Source organism: Girardinichthys multiradiatus, chromosome 20, assembly GCF_021462225.1.
Source record: "Girardinichthys multiradiatus isolate DD_20200921_A chromosome 20, DD_fGirMul_XY1, whole genome shotgun sequence".
Lineage (NCBI taxonomy): Eukaryota > Metazoa > Chordata > Actinopteri > Cyprinodontiformes > Goodeidae > Girardinichthys > Girardinichthys multiradiatus.
Genome location: NC_061812.1, coordinates 30,996,101 through 31,012,996, shown reverse-complemented (window position 1 = coordinate 31,012,996; position 16,896 = coordinate 30,996,101). Strand labels below are relative to the sequence as shown.

At 38.1% G+C, this 16,896-nt stretch overlaps 2 protein-coding genes across 2 annotated transcripts; one reads left to right on the top strand and one right to left on the bottom strand.

Annotated features, from left to right (window-relative positions):
- The first annotated feature begins 395 nt into the window (after positions 1-395).
- Positions 396-10,955, top strand: LOC124856113 (bile acid-CoA:amino acid N-acyltransferase-like). The gene is made up of 11 exons (XM_047346325.1): positions 396-575; positions 1,732-1,941; positions 2,151-2,250; positions 3,313-3,503; positions 3,593-3,768; positions 4,436-4,552; positions 4,681-4,766; positions 7,076-7,169; positions 7,436-7,516; positions 10,306-10,441; positions 10,532-10,955. Exons 1-11 carry the CDS (start codon positions 467-469, stop codon positions 10,630-10,632), a joined length of 1,401 nt encoding a protein of 466 aa, XP_047202281.1. The 5' UTR covers positions 396-466; the 3' UTR covers positions 10,633-10,955.
- Positions 10,956-11,107: 152 nt separating this feature from the next.
- Positions 11,108-12,065, bottom strand: LOC124856114 (protein S100-B-like). Its single transcript, XM_047346326.1, has 3 exons — positions 11,897-12,065; positions 11,537-11,680; positions 11,108-11,306 (listed from the first exon to the last, which is right to left on the bottom strand). The coding sequence occupies exons 1-3, from the start codon at positions 11,906-11,908 to the stop codon at positions 11,157-11,159; spliced, it is 306 nt and encodes a 101-aa protein (XP_047202282.1). The 5' UTR covers positions 11,909-12,065; the 3' UTR covers positions 11,108-11,156.
- Between the last annotated feature and the right edge of the window lie 4,831 nt (positions 12,066-16,896).

Here is a 16,896-nt window from a genome sequence, read left to right as displayed (position 1 = left end):
AGGGTGTGCTCTGGAGCAAGTTATTTTGTGACCTTTGCAAAATCCTTAAAATGCTTCAATTTGACGCATGACTGACGCATGTGAAAAATCTGGTCAGTTTTTGTATATGTTTAAGCTTCCAAAAAGCCAATTCATTTGTCAGGAGACTCATAATAATATGAAGCATTTGAATTTCCATAGGCCTTTGCATCTCTATTGTTGCTCTTGTCTAGTAATAACAAACTAATTCTCAGAGCTTAAACTCCACTTTAAATTCAGTGTCGGGTCGTGTTGCAGCTCAAAGGTCTAAGGTTAATTTCTAACTTGTGCAACTTATGCAAACAGACCTTGACATGTGCAGCTTACTGTTTGACATGTTGTTTTCCATTCCCTGATACCCCCAGCAGACGGTGATGGATGAGTTTTCCAATATTTCGCTGTTTGATCTTTTGTCATTCCTCTATGCAGAGCACACAGAGACGGTCTAATGTTCAGGGTACATCTGAGTGTGAACGCCATTCTGCAGCTCACTGACATTAAGATGAAACCAGGCTTCAGTGTTTATAGGAAACTGGCAGGGTTGGAGTGGCTTACAGGTAAAGTTGTGGTTTATCTTGTGCCGTTCTTTTCGGGGGGGCTTCTATGGAGGATGTTTGAAGGCGTAAAGAGGACAATCAGTAACTTAATAAAGCACTTCTTTACTTTTATATGTACTTTTCTATGTATTCTAAATAGTCAGTCATTTCATTTTTTTGATGAAATGACTGACTATTTTATATGTACTTTTCTATGTATTCTAAATATATTTTTATATATTTTTTATGTATTTTAAATATATTCGTTTTAAATATATATCATTATTGAGACCTCTCCAGTTATTCTTTCTCATTATCTGACTTTTATTTCATTTGATTGAAAAAATATATTATTTGTAAAGCATACCAGTCCGTTGGTATGCTTAGGGTGTGCTAAGGTGTGCCTCTAGTTCTCTCTGAAGTCCTAGGGTAAACCCATATTTTAACTACAACCAGACTTTAAAAATATGAAATCATTAATTCCTACAAACTAAAATTGTTCAGTTCTACAAACCCAAACTGGGACTATTCCTTTTATAATGCTGTGTTAACTCCTAGGAAACGTGAGGCAGGGTGGATGTGCAACAAACTGCCTTCTGGAGACAAGTTTATTTTCTTTATCACCATTTATACAGAGGATAATTTAAAATGCTTCACAAGATAATAAAGGAAAGGACATCTCAGGTTTATGGGAAGCAAAAAAAAAACTAAATGCTGCCTCACCTTGTTTATTGCTAGTACTGGAAACACAGAGTAAGTATGTCTCTGATGGCCTGAGCAGTCTTCATGGTACATACATGACCAGCAACTCAGAAACGTATTTAGGGTTAATGCCATTCAGTGCCTTACATAACAAATACAATTATTTTAAAATCCAGGGTTTGACAAACTGGGAGCCAGTGCAATGACACTGGTATGATGTGACCCATTTTCACAGTTTTGATCAGTATTCTGGCAGCAGCATTCTGGATGAGCTGCAGCTGCCTGATGGTTTTACAGACACCAGTGGTGGGATCAAACTTTAACTGTAATTCAACCTATTAAGCTAAAGGTTTCTATCCCCTGCCTTGAGACCTTTGCTTGATCCCCCCCCCCCCCTTCTCTCTTTGCCCATCTCCTGTCTGATTATTCTTAATAAAGGCCACTAAAGACCACTTTCATCGTCTTTATCCTGCAGGGGCAGTTCGGTGGAAGAGCAACACTAGACCAGCCCCAATATTGACGGCTGCTCCAGTTCGCGCCCTCATTGACGAGCAGATGAGCATTAAAGGACACTTCCTGCCCCCACACTGTCCTGTCACAGTGTGTGCAAGAATGCACAGTGATGAGGGAGACCTATGGCAGTCATTTGCTCATTATAATGCAAATGAGAGTGGAGTTTTAAGTTGTGAGTAAAATTGATTAATGGCTTCTTGTTTTATGTATATATGGGGTGATATGTAAGGTAATTTTTGATATCTGCTGGTAAATAAAGAAGAGGGTGCAAATATGTTAGAAAATGCCAGGTTTTATATTACCAGACTTTAACAAATGGTGTCTAGATAGGTTTTCATTTGCTTTTGTCTATTTGTTTCTTCTTCCTCCGCCTTTTAACAGTAACCCGTGATCCTTCTGTTGGAGGCTCCTATTTGGGCTGTGAGCCGATGGGACTCTTCTGGAGTATCCAGCCAGCTCCTGGAGAAAGAGAAGGTTTGAGGCACGTGATGAAAACAAACTCGGTATGAGCTTCGCAGAGTGAAGTTTGTGGCGTCAAACTCAAGCATGTCTCCTGATGTACTGATGAAAATTATAAAGAGCTAATATACAGTGTCTTTCAAAAGTTTTCATTATATTCCTAACTCAAGGCACACAGCCAACATACTTAAAAATGATTTTTAAGCTTTTTGGCCTACATGCAACATGCCATGTGTGGCAAAAAACTAACCCTGCCCATTAACATGAGCCTAACATCCCCCGAGTGAAACATAGTGGTGGCGGCATCATGCTGTGGGTGTGTCTTTCTTCAGTAGGCACAGAGAGGTCATTCTAGATAAGATGAATGGAGCAAAATAAAATACGGAGCGGAGGAAATATAATGCGTAGTTTTTAGATTTTATTTGTAAAAAATGTAATAAAAGCAAATATCGATTTTATTTTTTTTTTTCCCATTTTACACTTATGTGCTGTCTATGTTGAAATCCCAAAGTAACACATTGAAGTTTGTCATAGTAGCATGTCAAACAGTGGACAGGTTAAGGGGGTGTGAATATTTTCATGAGAAAACAAATGTGTTAGTCCTGAGCAAAGCTATATTTATTAATCCTATTCTAAAAAGACAGTTTTACATGTGTTGAATGCAGGATGTTTTGCTCTGATTCCCATTTACACGTTGCAGAGCTTAGTCAGGATGCATCCATTTTTTACACCCATATCTCCAAAAACGCAACATATGTGTCACTTTTGTCTTTCATTCTAAAGCCGTCTTCTCTTTATCTGCATCCATCCTGTTGGGATCTTGTCTCTTACAGTTGGAGCTTGTGTTGCATGAATCTTTTGAATGAAAGAAGCATGTTTGTATACTAACAAACCGAATGAACTCCGTGAGATAAAAAGAGATAGTTATGTTAGCTTTTAGACCTGCAGAAAGCAAAGAATCCTTGTTTTTTTTCTTTTTCTTTTATATTTTCCCAGCTTAGATCAGGTTTTTACATTTCATTACTGATGCTTTGTCATGCAGGGAAAATCAATAAATTTCTAACTGAAATCAACTCTTTTGAAGACTGAGGAAGAAAAATGTGGAGACTCCTTACATGGTGCACATCTCCCTCCTGGAAGGCCACGTCTCACCCAGTGAACAGCAGATTACGGAGCTGGCAGCTGTAACTGCTGAACGGTGGTACATCGCACCAGGAGTGAAGAGAATAGAGATTCGTCAAAATGGAGTTGTAGGGACATTGTTCGTACCTCCTGGTGAGAGTTTTATCCATTAATGTTGTGACTTTCCTCCTGTTAAGATACAATTTACCCTTTATGCACTCTTTTGTAATGGTTTCCTGCAGGCCCAGGCCCGTTTCCAGCCGTACTGGATCTGTGGGGAATGGGTGGAGGACTGATAGAATACCGCTCCTCTCTCCTGGCATCCAGAGGTCACATTAGTTTTTCTCTTGCCTACTTTGGGCACAAAGATCTACCTAGTCCACCAAATTGTATCAACGTTGGGGATTCATATTTTAAGGCAAGCTAATGCTTTCACTCATCTGGTCTTAATCATTTTAGCTAAATCTACAGTACTCTTCACATTCTCCATCCTCGTCCAGCCTTGTTTGTCACACTTCCAGTTGTTTTAAACCCTTTGATGTTTGCTCTTACCTTCGATATGGGCAAATCTAAGTAACAGCTCTTTTTTTATGTTGACATTTTTTGACTTATGAAGATCTGCCTTACTTGAGTGGTATGTTTTCTTGTCTTTTCCATCTTGAAGAGTGTTTAAAAGAAATTTGCTTCAGTGTCATGTCATCATCTTAAAACCAAGAAACAAGAAGTTATGAATTACACTTCAAAGCTCTCTTAATAGTAAAGTATGAATTTCATAATGCTTCGGGGGCGCTCTTGGCTCAGTGAGTAAAGTATTCGTCTTCCAGTTGGAAAGTTTGGGTTCTAGCTTCCTTCTTCCACATGTTGAAGTAACCCAATGATGTCTATACCAATCTGCGTATCAGCATATTAATAAATGTAAGTGTGATAAGTAAATATAGCTCTGGTATAAAGCACTTTGCGTGGTCACTATGACTAGAAAAGTGCTATATAATATCAGTCTATTTTCCACTCAATTACATTTATTTTATAGGGGTTGTTAGTGAAGCCACTATTGGTCATTATTAGTTTCTATCTTCATCTAACAGACTGCCTTCCAACTGCTTCAAGATCACCCTCAGGTCGTTTCAGACAGAATCGGGATCATCGGTCTCTCCTTCGGATGCTACTTGGCGCTTCGCATTGCTACCAGAACCGGAGTTCAAGTTGGTCATGAAGCTTGCTGTCTGATTTTAAACCCAACTTCTAATCTTAGAATTATGAAATGGTAGGTCGGTAATTATGTGGAATATCTAAATTGATTGAGTTGCTCTCATTCTGTGTTCCTCTGCAGCCATCTTGTTTGGTTTGTATCAATGGCCCAATGGGAAGTACGGTGCCACTCATAAATGCAGATGGCAGGACTGACCAGTTTGAAAGGTAAATAGTTAGGTGATACTGATGAAATGAGGCACAACGGGTTTCAGAACCACAGATGTCTTGAAATAAGCCTTATTTGATTTGACAACTGTTAAGAATTAAAAGAGCAGACATTTCTTTTTAAAGGAAGTCAATATATTTTCTTAGATTTGTTCCTTCTGATCAGTTTGTTATTATATGCTACTATATTTATAGGATATACATTGCCTGGCAAAGGTACTAACACCATTTGAAGATTTCACATTTTCCCAATTAGCCACCACAAACTACAATGTATTTAATGGAAATTTAATGTGATGGACCAACACAAAGTACTGCGTAGTGGTTGAAGTAGAAGGAACTTTATATAAGGTTTCAAATGGATTTTAGAAATAAAAATCATAAAGTGTTGAGAGCATTTGTATTCAGCTACCTTAAGTCAATACTTTGTATGACCAACCTTTCAGAGCAATTAAGGCTGCATGTCTTTTTGGTTATGTCTCCACCAGATTTGAACATTTAGAGACTAAAGGGATTGGATGTCGAGCTTGTCAGATATTCCTAAATGAATTTAGGTCTAGCAGATGGCCGCTCACACTGGGCCTGGTTCTGCTGGAGGTTTCTTCCTGTTAAAAGGGAGTTTTTCCTCTCCACTGTCGCTACATGCATGCTCAGTATGAGTGATTGCTGCAAAGTCAACGCCAGTGACTGTCCACTGTCTCTACATGCTCATCCAGGAGGAGTGAATGCTGCAAGTCACTGACTGGATGCAATCTGCTGGGTTTCCTTAGACAGAAAAACTTTTTATCCAATTTGAATAAAAAACTGAATCTGACTGCACTGTTCAATGGTTAGAATTATTTGGAATGTATGTACCTGACTTTTGTGAAGTGCCTTGAGACAACATGAGTTGTGAATTGGCGCTATATAAATAAAACTGAATTGAATTGAATTGAATTGAATTGAATTGAACCTCCGGCCCAGTCTAAAGTCTTTTGCTGCGTTTCTTCCAGTATTGCTCTGTTTAGCTCAAACCGTCGTTCTATCAACTCTTACCAGTTACCCTGTCATTGCTTGAGAAGAGCATTTCTACAGCATGATGTTGTCACCCCTATGTTTCACTGCAGGCATAGTGTGCAAAAGGTCATGTGTATTAGTTTTCTCCACAAGTAGCCTACAGGTAGGCCAAAAGTTAAATTTGTTCTCATCTCTTCAGAGATGCTTCTGGCAAACTGCGAACAGAACATATTTTGACTTTCTTTTAACAATGCATTTCTCCTTGCCTCTTTTCAATAAAGGCCATATTTATTGAGTCTGCATCTAATAGTTGTCCTGTTGGCAGATTGTCCCACATGAGATCTGGATCTTTTCAGCTCCTCCACAGCTATCATGAACCTCTTGGGTGCTTCTCTGATTAATGCTCTCCCTGTCTGATATGTACGTTTCCGTGGACAGTCATGTCTTTGCAGTTGTGCCATATTCTTTCCATTTTCACATGATGGACAGAACAGCACCCTGGGTCAAAACTTTCTCTCTGACCTGTCTGTTGTGTTCCTTGGTCTTCATTTTGCTGTTTGTTCACCAATGTTCTCTAAAAAACCTCTAAGATCCTCAAAACACAGCTAGATTTTAACAGATTAAGTTACATACAGGTGAACTCTGCTTAGTGTATAATCTGACTTTTGAAGTCAGTTGGTTCCACAGAATTTTATTTTGGGACATTAGAGTAGAGAAGGCTGAATAGAAATGGACACCATACTTCTCAGATCTTGTATTTGTCCACTTCATAATTAAGTGCTACTTTGTGTTGGTCTATCACAACAATCTCAACAAGACACATAGTCATAGTAGTTATATGACTAAATTGTGGGGGGAAAGGCTTTGTATACAGTGTTTTTACATACATTTCAATCTGCTTATTAGTGTGGCATTCTGTAACCTCACCCATTGTCCAAATAGGGTCACTTCCAGCTCCAATTACATTTAAATGGTAATAAATTGAAAATAAAGTGGCATAAAACAACAGTTTACCAAGGAGTAGATAAACTACATTCATTTTCTTTACAGCATGTATAGTGCAGGTATACCCAAATTTAGTTTATTTGTTTATATATCTTTGTTGTTGATCATGGTCAAGTTGGATAGTTTTAAAGTTAACATATTTAGACAGAAAAACACATTCTGTGGGTTACTCATCACTGAAACACAAATCAGTTGTAAAATAAAACAAAGAAAACTGAGCTGTTAGTAATCACTGATGCTCTAATTTTCATCAACATGTTATGAATAAGTAAAAATGTGATTTATCTGCTAGTTTGCCCTGTTTTTAGTTTCCAGGAATATTGGAATTTTGATGACGAGGGACGCGTCATTTTCAAAGAGATCTCCTTGCCTGCTAATCTTCTTCCCGAGAGCTTGGTTAAGGTAAAGAGACAAAAGATGGGTACACCTGGTGTTAACATGCATCCTTACTGTGCTGAGATCTGATCACTCAAACAAGAACAGATGGTCATAGGAGATGCTGGGGGCTTTCAATCATAGCAGCTCATTTAAGACGTGTTGACCCAGTAAACATATCTGTTGACCTAATTTAACTCACCTGTTAAATTGCCCTCCTCACTTTGAGCACACAAGCAGATTCACATATGAAAAGAAAAGATTAGTAATTCTGCTTTGTTTTTCTTCTGCAGCTGGAGAAGCTCGATTGTCCTCTGATGTACATAGTAGGTGAAGATGACCTGAGCACCTCAAGCACTGAGAATGCAGATCTGGTAAAATCGGTTAATTAGATCCAGATTTGTATTTTTGTTTGGAGCACGGTTCTGAAACCTTTCATGAGTACCACTTCAAACAGAACAAAGAAATTAAATTTTCCCTCAAGAAAAAAATGACATTCATGTTCTAGCAACCCTGGTTTGGGAGTTGGTGCAGCTTGTTTTTGACCCATGTATTTGGCAGAACTATTTTCTTGTTCGGTGTCTAAAAATTATACTGCAGTGGGATGGACCTATGGGAACTTCTCAGGAGGTCTGCTTTTATGAAATATAAAATGTCCTGCCAGAAAGAATGTTGTTCTTCTTGACACCTCAGGAAATTTATTTCTTTGTTCTTGTGGAGTATGCATTGGGCGTAAGTATAACCATCCTGATGAGTATTTAAAACACTACATTTGATTTGTACTTTTTTCATTTGTTTCCTCCCATTTAAAAAAAAAAAAAAAGAAGAAGTAAAAAATACATCATGATTGTTTTAAACAAAATTAGTTTTGAGAAATCATTGATGAGAGAGGATGTGCGCACAGTGGTCATAGCTCCTCCGTCCTACTAAAGACGAGCTGAAAAAAGTCATGTGAAACTGTTAAAATGTTCCATTAAATATTAATTTCTTTGAAAATAAATGTTCACATATTGATGTCAAACCTTTCTTTTATTTATCTGTTGGAAAAAAAAAGGCATTTGATTATAGGTCAACACTAAAAAGGCATCTTTTTTTACTCGTTAGGAGACCCTAACCCCTAACAGCAAGTCTTGCCCTTTTAGTTGAAATAACTAAAATGAGACACTTCTTGTGGTTACCTACTAATCTCTGACATCAGTTTTAAGGAAAGTTTCCCCAGTCCTAAATTCAGCTATGAGATGTTTGGAGAGTTCTTGTTCATCTTGTTTCAAATCTTCCCGCAGCACCTCAACAAGATCAAGATCTGAACTTAACATTTCTTAATATGAAGCCAGTCTTTGATGGATTTAACAATGTGTATTTCTTTTTTTTGTGTGTGTAATTTTCTTTGTATTTCTTTTGCTGGCAGTTTAACATTTCCAAAGCATATAACCAGTTACAACCAAAAGAAAAACATAAAAACTTTGATAAAAATAAAAATAAAACAAAAATACAGAAGAAGTGGTGAAGAGGCTTGCTTGACAACCAGACACCTTGGTACAAACACATTACTGTATCATAAAATAAAAGTGGTGGGTGGTTGGGTGGGAAGATGTGGTTTCACATGAAGTCCGACTTTAAAGGCTTTACATACTCAGACCATTTTGACCAAATTCTAAAAAATATATCTTCTTGTATCATGAGAGAAAATGTGATCTTTTCCATTATTTAAGTTTCATGCACAATAGCAAGCCATTCTTCAATAGTAGGTGGTTCCACTTTCAGCCATTTTCGTGTGATAGCCTTTTTACTGGCTGCCATAAGTAGACCAAACAATTTTCTATCATTTCTATTCAACTTCTGTTGTACATCAACCATATACATTGTAGTGCATATTTCTGGTATTTTTTAGGTCATTCTCATGAGTCAGGGCTCTGTTTTGCTTCACTTTTAATATTTTTACAGATGGGCGCCCCTTTTTTTGATACATAAAAGTAAAACCTGTGCATTCTCTTTCAGACTGCATAGGCATGCAATCAACAGTCAACATATGACATTTTAGGGATTGTTGGAGATTTCTTTCATGATCTTGTGGTCTGCTCTCAGGGGGGTGAACTTGCTTGTATTCCCAAAAGTGGGCTTGCTGGTAATTGTTCTAGACTATTTTCTGTACGGTGGAATGACGGATTTTTAATTCTTTTGAGCCCTTACCAGACTCATAAGCTGCTGCAATCCTCTTTCTCAAGGTCTCAGCCTGCTTTTCCAATCTCCCCATGGAGTTCACTCTCAATCCAACAGTTAGCATTACAACAAACTAAATTACAGAGGTTTAAATAGAGCAAACTTCCTTCAAAATGCAGAGTAACACTGTTCTAATTATGTGCTCCTGATGTCATATGACTGTGTGATTTTCAACATTTCAACCAGGACCTTACAGCAAGAAGGTCCTGGGTTCGACTCCCGGCCGGGGTTCTTTCTGCATGGAATTTGCATGTTCTCCCCGTGCATGCGTGGGTTCTCTCCGGGTACTCCAGCTTCCTCCCACAGTCTAAAAACATGACTGTTAGGTTAATTGGTCTCTCTAAATTGCCCTTAGGTGTGAATGAGTGTGTGGTTGGTTGTTTGTCCTGAATGTCTCTGTGTCGCCCTGTGATGGATTGGCGACCTGTCCAGGTTGTACCCTGCCTGTCGCCCGTAGACTGCTGGAGATAGGTACCAGCTCCTCTGTCACCCACTATAGAATAAACGGTATAGAAGATGAATGATTGAATAAATCTGGGAATGTTTAAATTTCTTTTATACAAGAAATTGCTTTTTTATTACTTTTTACACAAAATAGCTCAGGTTTGTTAAAAGTTAACTATTCATGTTAGTTCTCCATTTGGAGCCAAGATCATAATGTTGTTTAACCTCTCATGCCTTTTTGGTTTTTCTGCACTGTATCTTTGCATCACAATTGGGTTTATAATGAATTATTGGCTCAGTGTTAAACTTTTTAAAACTATGTTGAATACAACTAAAGGTAGCCCTAAGAACCACATGTTGAGAACTCTGGACCTAGAAAGTTCTGATATTTTTTTCCTGTATGACCCATGTGATTAGCTAGTATGTCTTCAAAATTTCTTAAATTTCCTTCAGTCATATGTTTTTGCATGCTTTTAATTCTTGGTTTCTAAATCATCAGATTGAGAAGAGTCTACAGTCTGCCGGTAAATCCCACCTGTTGACCCGCTTGTCGTATCCCGGCACTGGTCACCTGATTGAGCCACCCTATTCTCCGAATGCAAGAGAGTCCATGTGGGTCATCAAGCCGAAGAAATGTGAGCTGCCTCTGTAGTTTTGCATTAGCAGGTTTCTATTCTTTACTTGTCACTGTCATTGTTACATGTGAGTTGATGTTTCTCGTGCAGTAATCACAATGTGGGGTGGCCACCCTGCACCCCATGCTGCTGCTCAAGAAGATGCCTGGAAGAAAATCCTGGATTATTTGGAAAAACATCTGAGAAGTTGAATGTCTGGATAGATGCTGAATTTGAGAATGTTTTACATGCGGAACCTCAAATTGAAGCTGGTGTTCAATTTGCACAAAAACTTCAAAATCCATTTGTTGCTATGCGGCAAGTTGCAGATTATCCACAGGAGGGAGCTGCTTGGCCAACCACTGGACACGCATTAGTGAGGGTGGAAATTCATCGCAACAGCACTGGGCTGCTGCTGGATAATAGTCTCTGAATTTGTTTTCAGTCTGTACTGCACCATCTAAATACTGGCCATTTTATTTCATCTAGTAGAGAGTTCATAACAGAGTACTGATCTGTGCAAGCTGCTTCCCACCTCTGAGATGAGGCTCTAGTTCTTCACTCTAAACAGAATAAAGCATGGAAAGAATCTGTCATAATACAAACACAGATTTAACAACAACCTGCTCTCTGATTGGTCACAATCCAAACTAATCAAGTCACACTAATAGAAAAAATGAAGCCAAATTTCCAGGTTTCCTAAGTTGTTTAATGAATATTTATTGTAAACATAAAATCAATGTTTGTGGCTCGGGGAGACGACTTCATGACATGCTGAAGTAACCATGGCGATGAGGACTATGAACTCTTTGAAGTCAATCTCCCGGTCTTTGTTCTGGTCCAGATCAGCAAACACCTTGTCCAGAATCTTTTTGTCACTAATTTTCTGTGTAGAAAGAAAATTGTTCATCAAATGCAGGAATTGAAAAAATAAAATTGGACAAGTTGGAAAAACTACCGCAGCATGGGTGACATTTGTTTTTGCCATTCAGTGCATCTATAATCATGCAGCATCACAAAGATCTTTGAGGTCTCTCACATTCCGGTATTGATTTACAGTTTCTGTTGTGGACGTGCTTCTGTAATCTGACAAAATATTTAGATTGAATTGCTTACCATTATGAAGTGACTCATCTCATTGTTAATGAGTGCTTTAAGGTCTGCCTTCTTGAGCGTGCAACGGTGACCGGAGTATTTATGAAAAACATTAATGATAGTGGCCATGGCGCTCTCCAACTCTGATGCAGCATCCTTAGAGGCCTGCAACAAACAATTTACAACCAAACAGCCATTATTTCGATTTCCTTACTGCTATACAAAGCATTTGTATATTATATATATATATATATATATATATATATATATATATATATATATATATATATATATATATATATGGGTTTTTTTCTTTCAAATTGTGAACTAAAACCCTTCATATTTCCAGATAGAACAAAATATTGTGATACTAGTCCTTACCTTCATCTGCATCAGCTGCTTTCTCCAGTAAGGATCTTGAGTGGGACTGAAGACTAAATAGCAGTGTGCCGTCGACCTCGCCCAATTTACGATAGACACGTGGCTGTATCGATTAGCCTGTCATCTGTCATTCACTACATAATGCACTTCTAATGGACGCAAGTGGTCAGCTCTTTTACTAAACACAATCTGCTCATAAAAAGCATCATTTCATGTGTGTGTGTGAGGCTTTCCACTTTCTTGTCTTCTGACCTTCTGTTCAGACAGTCCTTAACAGAACTGCAGGAGTCTTCAGTAAAGCACTTTTAGTTTACGTTAGTTTGAGATAGTATGTACCAGTGTTAATTTTGACAGAACAATTTAATTTTCATTGAAATACAACTACAAATGTCAGCGTATTTATTTTAATATACTGAGCCAAGACAAAGGACTGAATATCTGAAATTGAAAACAAGCATGCAAGATTTTTTTTTAACAAAACCTTAAGGTGTGCATCTGCATTCATTCCCCTGAGTCAATACTTCGTAGAAGCACCTTTCACTGCATTCACATAATAATATGCACTGTTAGTTTTCTACCAGACACAGCAATTTGCCCACAAGCCAAAAAGTTAAATTTTTGATCCCATCTGACCAGAGCACCTTCTTCCAAGCTGTGTTCCCTATATGGCTTGTAGCAAACTGAGACCAGGACTTCTTATGGCATCATCTTTGCAAAGGCTTTCTTCTTATCGCTCTTCTATAAAAGTGTCAGATTTGTGGAGCAAGTGACTAATAGTTGCCTGGTTAACAGATTCTCTCATCTCAGCTGTGAATCTCTTCAGTTAATCCAAAGTTACCATGGGCCTCTTGGCTGCCTGTTTGATGAATTCTCTTGTTCGGTCTGCCAGTTTAGTTGGAAAGCCATCTATTGTTAGATTTCCAGATGTGCCAAACTTTCCAGTTTCAGAATGCTACGGGAAGCTTGAGATATTGTTTTATAACCTAAATCTGCTTTAAACTTTCTCCCAGTTTGTGCAGTACAAGTACAAAGGCAATCAGATTAGTCATTTGAAAATATTTACGTCAACACATCTTGGTAAGTGGTAAATGCACTTCCTTTTAGTTGTGATATAAAACTCAGCTGAGCCAAATATGTCCCAACTGATCTGCCATTAACAGTTGAAGCTTTTGTAATATTCATCTGAGAAGCACTTAACTCTACATCTGTGGTTTCTTTGCCTCTCAGCAGGAAGATATGTGGGGGATGCTTGCGGCTGATCTGTGGCATCACAGATGTCTAAAGACTAAAATATGTTATACTATCTTGCTAAAACATTTGTGAATACAGCGACATCCAAATAATAATCTACTGTTAAACTTACACTTGCCATCCTATTTACTTTTGACTGAATTGGTCTTTATGCATTGTCACTGTTACTTAACATTAAATTACAAGGGTTGAACATTTGGAAGATGGATTTGATGGCAGTAATTTTCCACTATGCTAGTCACTGGATGAAGAGAAAAACCTACTCCAGATTATTTGCCATTCACAGAATTTTCCAATTGCTCCTATTAGATTCTTTATGGAGATGGAGGTATTAAATTGGGGCTTTGAATGGTATTCAAGTCCTTCTCAAAATATTAGCATATTGTGATAAAGTTCATTATTTTCCATAATGTCATGATGAAAATTTAACATTCATATATTTTAGATTCATTGCACAATAACTGAAATATTTCAGGTCTTTTATTGTCTTAATACGGATGATTGTGGCGTACAACTCATGAAAACCCAAAATATCTATCTCACAAAATTTGCATATTTCATCCGATCAATAAAAGAAAAGTGTTTTTAAGACAAAAAACGTCAACCTTCAAATAATCATGTACAGTTATGCACTCAATACTTGGTCGGGAACCCTTTGGCAGAAATGACTGCTTCAATGCGGCGTGGCATGGAGGCAATCAGCCTGTGGCACTGCTGAGGTCTTATGGAGGCCCAGGATGCTTCGATAGCGGCCTTTAGCTCATCCAGAGTGTTGGGTCTTGAGTCTCTCAACGTTCTCTTCACAATATCCCACAGATTCTCTATGGGGTTCAGGTCAGGAGAGTTGACAGGCCAATTGAGCACAGTGATACCATGGTCAGTAAACCATTTACCAGTGGTTTTGGCACTGTGAGCAGGTGCCAGGTCATGCTGAAAAATGAAATCTTCATCTCCATAAAGCTTTTCAGCAGATGGAAGCATGAAGTGCTCCAAAATCTCCTGATAGCTAGCTGCATTGACACCTGCCCTTGATAAAACACAGTGGACCAACACCAGCAGCTGACACGGCACCCCAGACCATCACTGACTGTGGGTAATTGACACTGGACTTCTGGCATTTTGGCATTTCCTTCTCCCCAGTCTTCCTCCAGACTCTGGCACCTTGATTTCCGAATGACATGCAGAATTTGCTTTAATCCGAAAAAAGTACTTTGGACCACTGAGCAACAGTCCAGTGCTGCTTCTCTGTAGCCCAGGTCAGGCGCTTCTGCCGCTGTTTCTGGTTCAAAAGTGGCTTGACCTGGGGAATGCGGCACCTGTAGCCCATTTCCTGCACACGCCTGTGCACAGTGGCTCTGGATGTTTCTACTCCTGACTCAGTCCACTGCTTCCGCAGGTCTCCCAAGGTCTGGAATCGGCCCTTCTCCACAATCTTCCTCAGGGTCCGGTCACCTCTTCTCGTTGTGCAGCGTTTTCTGCCACACTTTTTCCTTCCCACATACTTCCCACTGAGGTGCCTTGATACAGCACTCTGGGAACAGCCTATTCGTTCAGAAATGTCTTTCTGTGTCTTACCCTCTTGCTTGAGGGTGTCAATAGTGGCCTTCTGGACAGCAGTCAGGTCGGCAGTCTTACCCATGATTGGGGTTTTGAGTGATGAACCAGGCTGGGAGTTTTAAAGGCCTCAGGAATCTTTTGCAGGTGTTTAGAGTTAACTCGTTGATTCAGATGATTAGGTTCATAGCTCGTTTAGAGACCCTTTTAATGATATGCTAATTTTGTGAGATAGGAATTTTGGGTTTTCATGAGCTGTATGCCAAAATCATCCGAATTAAGACAATAAAAGACCTGAAATATTTCAGTTAGTGTGCAATGAATCTAAAATATATGAATGTTAAATTTTCATCATTACATTATGGAAAATAATGAACTTTATCACAATATGCTAATATTTTGAGAAGGATCTGTAATCTTTTCAGGCTGCGATGATTATAAGATGTGTGTCAGTTTTGACTGATGGGGGGGCTCATTGTTTAATAGAGAGGCATGACAATAAATTAAGGTTTGAGGTGGATTCGTTTTTCAGCTCTAGGTCATGTTTACACCAATACCATCACATACCGAAAGCAACTAGCCGCTTTTTATACCCAGTTGACCCTGTATAATTTACAGTAAGAAACCATGAAAGGTAGAAATCAGAAAGCGAGAAATAATATTTACGCAAATCTAACATCCTAAACAATATATGGTACCTAATGAATATTTACATAAATACAAATCATTTTAAATTAACAAAACTAAAAATAATAAATCAAATTTAACATGACTCCTCTAACCTCTACCCTCCTAATCTCACTGGTTTTCTCAAAAACAGCTTTTAGGCACCATCTGGAGCATGTCTCTCCCTTTTGCAGAGAAAAATAATTCTGGACTGTGCTTAAAAGTTGGGAAACCGTTAAATTTAAATAAGTTCCACCAGTTCTGATAAGAGGGGTTCAAATATCTGGCTAAAATTATTCCAGGCGCTTGTTGACTGAAATAAAAAGCATATGGTTGAAATACAACATAAGGAACATTTGATGAAAAATCAGCAGGGTATCATATATAATTAAACATTAATATGATTGGTCCCAGTGGTGATTGTATTTTAAATTCTCACTATAACTGTATATCTTGTAAGGCTTTGTATTCGACAACTAAGATAAATGTGTGTAATAAAAGTGCTGAATTTCTGCGAAGTGTAATATTTTGTCTCTTGGTAGTTTCCTCTGGCTTAATGAAGAGCATTTCTTGAAGCACTCAAAACATTCAGCGAAGGATGTGGGGAAAAAGGATTAAAAATGTTAAAATTTAATCTGAATATCCATGTGCTTGATGCACCCAAGTGAGAAAAAATACATTTAGTGAATATGATTTCTTCATATTGAAACTTCAGACATACAGTCTCTTGCAAAAGCACAACCACAATCTTTATTTTGATTCTATGTGATATAGTACAAATGAAATGGACAGAATATATTGTTGCTAGCACAGTCCCTTTTGCGTGGATTTGGAAATAAGCAAAACAAAGCTTGCTTACAGTGCAAATGTTAGTGTCAATAGTGTGCCTTGCCGCCCTGGGTAGTGAGCCCTTTTGAACACAACAAAACTGCTGCTGGAGCCTGGGTGGTGCAGGGGTAAACGCTCAACCACTTTTCGGAGGCCTTAGTCCCCAATGTAGGCTGCCAGGGGTTTGAGTCACGGCCCGTTGAGCTTTGCTGCATGTATTTCCCCTCTTCCTCCTCAGCTCACCATCAAATAAGAGAAAACAAAAGCCTCTAGTGCTGGAAAAACATTAAAAAAACTGCCACTGGGATGATTTCTACAAAGTAACAATTAATAAATAGAAGCAATTCTAATTTAGTATTTACTGTTGACAGTAAATACTTTATCTTTATCTTTTCTGATACTTTATTAGCTTGGCTGTAACATTTTAAAAACTGTCAGTTATGAAACAGACTATAGTTTCATTCAGATTTGATTATTAAATGAAACCAAAATATAACTGTAAACCAACTTAAAGTCTGATAGTGATGTCATTTAGGAAGTGCTGAATGAAACTATGAATATCATAATATTCTAAACACATCTAAGTTATTTCAGTATAAACACAACACTAAGAAAATGTGTTTGGTCATTTTTTATCTTTATTGTAAAATGCTTCTTCATAATATATCTTGTTGGAAAGTCTGTTTATCTACCCATAAATT

What these genes read in the sequence shown, in the direction of transcription:
- LOC124856113 (XM_047346325.1), top strand. Translation starts at nt 467, where the DNA reads ATGTTCAGGGTACATCTGAGTGTGAACGCCATTCTGCAGCTCACTGAC. An exon ending in TTGGGGATTCATATTTTAAG is followed by an intron (nt 3,769 to 4,435) that starts GCAAGCTAATGC and finishes TTCATCTAACAG; the next exon opens with ACTGCCTTCCAACTGCTTCA. An exon ending in TTCCCGAGAGCTTGGTTAAG is followed by an intron (nt 7,170 to 7,435) that starts GTAAAGAGACAA and finishes TTTCTTCTGCAG; the next exon opens with CTGGAGAAGCTCGATTGTCC.
- LOC124856114 (XM_047346326.1), bottom strand. An exon ending in AGATGAGTCACTTCATAATG is followed by an intron (nt 11,307 to 11,536) that starts GTAAGCAATTCA and finishes CTTTCTACACAG; the next exon opens with AAAATTAGTGACAAAAAGAT.